Genomic DNA, 7,965 nt, shown 5'->3' with positions numbered 1-7,965 from the left:
GGGGGGGGGGGGGGCAGGGCAGGGTTGTAGCCCCCCCCCCCCCCAGGCCCAACAACTTTTTTTTAAAGGTACTTTTTATTTATTTTTTGGTAAAAATCAGTTTTTTATGTGTAATTTTTTTTTTTTTCACGTTGTAGCCCCGGTCTTGGAGGATCCGTCCCTGTGAATATCAATGAATTATAACAAAGCTTTCAATTCTAATTGTTCTACATAAACTTTAAATATTAATATCATTATTTAGAGCATTGGACAAAACAAATACAAATTTTTAGCTACTCCAAGGGCTTTCTAGTAGATATATAGTTCAATTATTGACACATTTAGATACGAGGAAACTCAATGTTTGAATAACCTTAACCAAGACCTAATTATGTTGTAGAATTTGACAACACAGCACTAAATATGGATGACAATGAGGTGGTACATTAAAATGGAAGTCACCTGCACCACTACTATGCTCATTTGGATATTGTCACTGGTTGAATGAGTATCGCTGTTATGAAATCTTTCAACTTTGTTTTAGAATTTGTGTCTCCATCACCGTCTTTGTATATAAGATTGATGACACGTGCAAGATTGACTACTTGTACGAGAACAGCCATTGGTACTACATCTGAATTGATAGATTCTTGTTTTATATCCTTCCATGCATTCATGACTTGTGTTTGAAATACAGCAAATGCATCTTCTTTTGAAGCTCCTTTCTCTTTTATGTAACATTCAACTGCCATTATTTTTTGCTCAAACTGCATAAAAGTAACACAACACAAAACTTGTTAATCTAATGCTGAGCAGGCTATTACATTTTTCTCATCTGTTGACGGCCATAAGAACAAAAAAAACACGTGTGACGAACTTGTGTAATTTAAATAAAATCAATTTCTAAGAATTAAGACATCTTACCCCTTGTCCAACCATATCGTCCATTAGTCTAGCAATAATTGATGAAGCACGAACTGATAATGGTTCACTTGAAATCCAATCAAAGGCTTCCTTAGTTACCAGCTCCCCCATACCTACCAAAGACATTGTAGATTGCATCATGTAGCCACTGGATACTAGTGCAACTTTCATATACTCTTCAAGTTTTGGAGTACATTTGTTGTACGTCCATTTTGCCTCTTTGAAATATGCTTGGACTAATTTTTTCATCTGTAAATTGAAACTTCAATTAGATATATTGGATGTAATTTTGATAAAAGTCAAGCAACTTTATTAATATTGATTACCTCATCAATCGCGTAGTGAACACGATACGATTTTCCTAACTCTTTCTCAGATTTGAGATAAACATCTAAAAGAGATTTGTAAAGGTATTGCATGTACGATGGTAATTGATCTACGGCACTAAAATCCCACCTGCTCATGAAAATATTCAATATCAAATCGGGATCTATTTGTATTATATATTTTGCTATAAATAAATATGCTTTTAGACATTATGATACAAAGAACAACTCAAAACTCTCATTTCAATGGCATCTGTGAAAAGTTTAAGTTCATCTAGGGTGCCATAAACATCATAGATGTCATCAATAGTAGAAGCCATTGTGATTACTTTGGTTAGAATTTTCCTTGAAAGAGAGTATTGGGGCTTAAAGTAGACACATAATATCCAAAAGTGGCATTCCACCAGCCTATCTCTTGCAAAAGGAAATTTTTTTCCAAACTCTAAAGCCTTCCACCACCTGCAATTCACATCCGAAAGTAAATAAATTTTACCAATATATAAGTGCATATATACACAGTGAAGCTTCACAAAACAAACTGTGTAATGTCACTTAGCTCCTTCTGATGCATCTTCTGCACTATGTTGAAGTCTAATTTTGCAAAATTCAGGAGAATGTCTTCACCGGATTCTTGGTAAATGGACAAGAATTTCTTAACTCCGAGCTTTGTCAAAGTTTTATGAATCGGCATCTCCAAGGTGTCACTAACTTGTCTGGAGAGACAATTGCTCACCTGGTGGATCATGGATCCGAGGTGAGAGGTAGAAAACTTCAATGCTTCTTCTAAAATTTCCTCCCCGTGTACTCCAAAGTGTGCAGCCTCGTACAAGCTTAACATCCCTGGTACATCGCGAATCAAAGAATCCTCAAATTCTCCTTGGCTGTCCTTGAATTTGTTGAACACATCTGCCTCAGCCCGAAAAATCATTAAATGTACCATATTCATGTTTGGTCATGTTAAAGAAAAGTTAATTTTGTAAGTAAAAAAGTAGCTTTAAAAATCATAACTAACTTGTATAAAGTATATTTGACTTGCTTAGAAGCATAAGAAAATAAGCATATTACAATCTTTTATTACATGTGCATACATATGTTATTGTCAATTCAATTTCCCAAAATGTTATGAATCACGTAAACAAAAATTACTTACCACATGAGACATAATATCCTTGTTGTCTAAATAACCGAAATCGAAGAGCAATAGCACGAAGATCATTGTTTTGTTTATTGTGACTTTCACGATAAGTTTCATAGATGTATTTTAAAGATTTTTCAATTTCTATTTCAAAATGGTAACCAACTCCAAGATGTTGGATTGCATCGATGAGATCTAGTTTATACACCGAACCATCTGGAGCAGCTGTTAGCAACATTTTCACTTCATCTTTTAATCTTTGACGTTCTTGCTCTTCGTGGGCCAATATATCCTGCTCAAGTAAGTGGAAGCATCCATTTAACTTTTTAACACAATTATATTTCAGTTAATTAACGAAGAACATGTGAGTGTTATGCCCTAGATTCAACCGATTTAGGTTGTAAACACGTTTAATATGTTTAATGTATTTAATTTTGGCAAGATCTATTATTTATTTAAATTAATTTTTTGATAAATTATATTAAATAATAGAGTACGAAGATTCAAGTTTAAGTGATTTGTTAATCACAAGGAGTTGTGATTGTGAGATACAAATTACGTTTAATTAGATCTTGAATAATCCGTGGTCGTAAGTAGTAATGAGATATGGATATCGTTATTACAGATAGACCATCACGTGTGACATTTCCTACTTGTGAAGTAAGTAGCTGATCTCACAAGCTAAAGTGTGGTTACACTTAAATGAACACGTGGATGTTTTATTGTAGAGCAAAATATTGGAGACCTGCTAAGAGATTCCACATAGATAACTATCTGAGTGTCAGTGGTTAATCTCTAACGTTCGGTAGTGGGATTGGTCCTATGACTTGAAGTCATCATAGTGCCTTGTATGAGGACAATCATGCTTTGACGGTGTTGGATGTTGCTCTACCAAGGACCACTACCACTAATACGATATCGTTTGGGTATGTCAAGAACCATATGAAGGTTGTGAATAACCAATAGAGGATTCGTGACTTTTAGATAGAAAGAGATTGTGATCTGCATTTCGTTCAATTAAGTCAATAATGAAATCCTTGGCCAAGGTATACACATAAGTCGAAAAGGAGTTTTCGACTCATATTGACTTAATAGTAGAATGAAAGATATGATCGATAATCGAGATTGACAGACTTCTATATCTCGTAATTGATCGGATCATATTGACGAATGGATTATAGTTTCATGGTAAACGAACAGTTTTGATTTTGTCATACCACGTGATATTTCCAGTCACATGTGTTGCCCTGATACATTGCTAGATGTCAATCTGGGACGGCGAGTGTGAATTTGTGATAAATTAAAAGGGTGTTTAATTTATCATTTTTATTAGATCAAAATAATATTTCACGTCGTTAGGCAACATGTGTTGCCCTGATACATTGCTAGATGTTAATCTGGGACGGCGAGTGTGAATTTGTCATAAATTATAAGGGTGTTTAATTTATCATTTTTATTAGATCAAAATAATATTTCACGTCGTTAGACATTGTGGTCGGGAACCTAATGGGTTGCACACAAAAGAGAATTGGAAGATTGTAAATTGCCAATTAATTAATTTAACAATCGTTGGATAAATTAATTAATTGGATTGGTTATTTATAGCCTTGAATTAATTAATTTGATTAATTAATTCACGGATCGGATTTAATTAAATGGATTAATTAAATATTGGATCAGATCGGTCCGTGCCCGTTTGGGCTTATAAATACATGGCTAGGATTTTAGATCCATATAGTTTTTCATAATTCTTGCTGGCACAAGAGAAAAAAACCCCAGCAGTTGCAATCTATTTTTTGTGTGGATTTTCATTAGAGGCTAGACAATTGGACGGCTGTGGAAAGTAGATCCAAGTTGCTGGAACAAAGATAATGCAAAGGAGTTCGCAAATTCAAGAAAAGTTATAATTCTCATCACAATTCTTATCTAAATACAAAGATGAATCCTGGTGTGAATTGAAATTGTTTTATTTCTGCTATGCATGTTTAAGTAAATTCCCAACAGAACAAAAGGTCAAGCTGATTTACATTAGAAGTATACACAAGGAAATAATCTCCCCAAATGGTAGGATGATACGTGATAGAACGATGAGTATCCTGAATCTCATATTTTTGGTGGAAGATGGAGTAGCAGATGCATGGATTTGGTTATCCATTTCCGTATTTCACTTTCAAAATTTGGATAGTAAATCGAAGAAATGCTTCCCACTTCAATGGTGAATTGACAAGTTCGTTTGATGGGTATTTATAGGAGAATAATATATAACTCCGACATATAAGAATCACATTTTAAAATTAGCAAACTTGTCAAATTATTTCAAAATTCAAGTGTAATTCCAATTAATTGTAAATAATATATATAATATACAATTAATTAGAATTAATTATCCCCACCTACTCCTACCCCACCCCCACCAACTCCCACCAAATTAATAATATACCAATTAATAAATCATGAAATTAGAGAAAATACTACTAAATCAAGAAATTTAAATTATTCAAACTATTTTTAATCTGCATTATTCAATTATTCTATAACAAGTGTTTATGGTGATTTGTTAAATATTTGTCAATCATTTCGGCAAAACATATAATTTTTTTGAAAAATAAATCGTATTTTTCAAAATTTTAAGATATTATGACAATTTATCATGATATTTCTTTTAACTAAAACTATTTATCTCATCTCAGTTAAAAGTGTGAAAAAGTATAATTAAGAATTAATAAAGGAAAATATAGTTTAAATCTATGTAATAAGAATTTCAAAATCAGTTTTCATACATTACATCATGATTGACAGCTTTGTTTACACTTCATGACATGTTACACATATTTGCCATTGATTTTAACAACATTTAAAATAATCAATGGCCTTGATTTTTTAAACATCTTGGAATGACATACGTGCTTGGGTGGTACACTAAAATAGGTGGCGTAATTAATCTTAAAATTAACCATTATTTTTTATCATCTATTGTAGTGTGCCACATTACTTGGTACTATATATATATATATATATATATAGAGAGAGAGAGAGAGAGAGAGAGAGATAGTGTCTTTATAATATTTGGTATTCTCAAGGGTTGTCTATATTTTTCGAATTTGTTATCTTTTTTAAAATGTATTAATTTTAAGCTTTTGGATATTTTTGTTATCTAAAACGTTGACCTCTGGGATCAAGATATCAAGATGAAGGCTCAAATACGATATCGTTGTCCTCAAACGATATTTGCGTCCTCTTAGATTGAGTAAAATGGTTTGAGGGATCTTGACAAATGGTTTGCAGAATTTTAACAAGCCTTGAAAAAGATTATCATCAAACACAAGTGAAATCTCCCAAAACTTGAAGAACACAAGGGAGGAACTTTGAATATTGAATAGAATATAGTTTTGATCTTTGTTTGTGAGTGATGTATAGGTCATAAATGTTTTTCAATTGTTTATGTGTTGAACATACTCACCTATTTATAGGCATGGATCAGTCCACACGAAATGGTGCCAAAATGTGGTGAAAAGCCTCCAAAAATTTAAATCAAAATGGTCAAAAATGGTCATCAACAATAACATATTTGTTCTATGTAACCGTATACCACATATAACAAACCTACACTATCACATAGAGCAAGGTCATGTAGGTCGTTTAGTCCCTGCATGACACCATGCAACCACATGGGCATCTGGCCTGTGCGGTCGGGTAGGCCAAACTTCCGACCATCAATTCCTATTTTCATTCCACACTTATATTTTATTAAGGTTGAACGACATTACAATAATTCCCCATTTGTTCAATATTCAATAAAATTTCATAATCAAAGTATACAATACTTATGCATAATGATTAAATATCTTTCGATTTGAATATAAACATAGTGTATTTTTTACAGAGTAAAGTTGGAATCAAAGGTAACATGAACGTTTGAACCATTTATTTCATGTGACAATACCGGTGAGAACACCTACACAAGTATCATGTGTTCTCGATTTCCTCAAACTCCCTTAGTGCTAATATGGCCTTGCGCTTATCATTTTCAACAAACTTTTAAGAGAGAAACTCCAACTCTTTATTTAGACAGCACCATCTCGAAGTTTATCTAGGTGAAATTGTTCCAGTATCTTTGTTACTTTTAAGGATACTTGTATTTAGTATTGAACTTCATTAAGAGCTTATAGCTCAACCCTCACTACGATAACAACTAGCATTACTTATTAGGATATGGTTATTGCTGATTTTAATAATCCTAAAACCATCCACATATCGAATGACTTATTGTTACCCTTTGAACTTGTAGATTACCTTTTGAGTGACGACAAGTAAGGTTGCTGTCATTGGTAGACCTTTTAGTTGAGGAGTTTCGACCCCATCATACTCGAAGTAGATGCTATTAAATCTCTATTTAGATGTTTAGTTAAAGGATCCATTAAGTTCTCGATTGACTTTACATGATTTAGGAAAATTAAATTATTCCATCATTGATTAATTTCCTTATATAGTCATGTCGAAAACTCATATGTCTAGACTTTTCATTGTATGCTTCATTATCTGCTTTTGCTAAAGTGACTTGACTATCACACATGATAGGTATTGATGATTTATTCTTCAGTCCTAAAGGTATCTTATAAAGATGATTCTTAAGCCACTCGGCTTCTTTCTCGATTTTTTTATAGTGCTACAAATTTAGATTCCATAGTTGAGTGTGTTATACATGTATGTGCCTTTTTTTCTTTTTTTTTTTTGTTTATTTCCAAGAAATAGCACCTCCTCCAAGAGTAACACCCAACATGAACCTATGCTAAATATTCAACTAGCATCGGTAAATCCTTCCAATACAGTCGAAAATTTAGTATATTGTAGGCTTAAATTCTTAGTTTTCTTTAGATATTCAAGAACCCTTCCAGTGACCTTTCAATGATCATTGCTCGGAATACAAGTAAATCTACTAAGTTTACTAATTGCAAAGGCTGGGCTATGTCTGGTCTCATGTATTGAACTGCATATGTAACGCCCCAAATTTTTTCATAAAAGTTGGAGTGTTACGAAAAACTTAATTTTCTTTTTAATAATTGCGGAACGACTCAAATAAAAGAAATTCTTTATTTTCAACCATAAATATTAATTTAAAATAAACAAAAACGAGTTTTTGAACAAATAAAATTGACAAATAATTTAGAGACATAAAAAGAAAAACTAAATATTTATTTTCCTTTTTCTTTGGATCCCGTTGGCAGTCCGCATCACCAATTCGTCACAGTTCCAAACAACCCGAGCTAACATGTAAAATTTTGTACGAGTGAGCATTCAAAAATACTCAGTAAGATATGTGCAGTTTTTACACACAATTATATAACAAATAAAATCTATACTTCATACCACTCTGCTCTTATGGAGTATATCGGTGACCAAACAATACATCCATCTTAGGTCCTCTTATAATCCCGTAGGATTTTTTCTCTCTTTTTATAGAACCTGAAGGTCCACTGACAATCCATGTATATTTAATTGAATATAGAAACATAAGGAAATGAAAATACTTTTAAAAGTATCTTACCTTGTTAAATAAAATGAAATATAATTGCTCGTGTCCTAATTCTTTTCTCAACTTCT

General features: G+C 32.6%; 1 protein-coding gene across 1 annotated transcript; it reads right to left on the bottom strand.

Annotated features, from left to right (window-relative positions):
- Nucleotides 1-458: 458 nt before the first annotated feature.
- Nucleotides 459-4,433, bottom strand: LOC111395074 (beta-caryophyllene synthase-like). The gene is made up of 7 exons (XM_023021094.1): nucleotides 4,392-4,433; nucleotides 2,380-2,656; nucleotides 1,769-2,135; nucleotides 1,470-1,688; nucleotides 1,230-1,359; nucleotides 904-1,152; nucleotides 459-746 (listed from the first exon to the last, which is right to left on the bottom strand). The coding sequence occupies exons 2-7, from the start codon at nucleotides 2,600-2,602 to the stop codon at nucleotides 459-461; spliced, it is 1,476 nt and encodes a 491-aa protein (XP_022876862.1). The 5' UTR covers nucleotides 2,603-2,656; nucleotides 4,392-4,433.
- Between the last annotated feature and the right edge of the window lie 3,532 nt (nucleotides 4,434-7,965).

This window comes from Olea europaea, chromosome 6 (assembly GCF_002742605.1).
Source record: "Olea europaea var. sylvestris chromosome 6, O_europaea_v1, whole genome shotgun sequence".
In the NCBI taxonomy this organism is placed as follows: domain Eukaryota; kingdom Viridiplantae; phylum Streptophyta; class Magnoliopsida; order Lamiales; family Oleaceae; genus Olea; species Olea europaea.
This window is presented reverse-complemented; position numbering and strand designations above follow the sequence as displayed.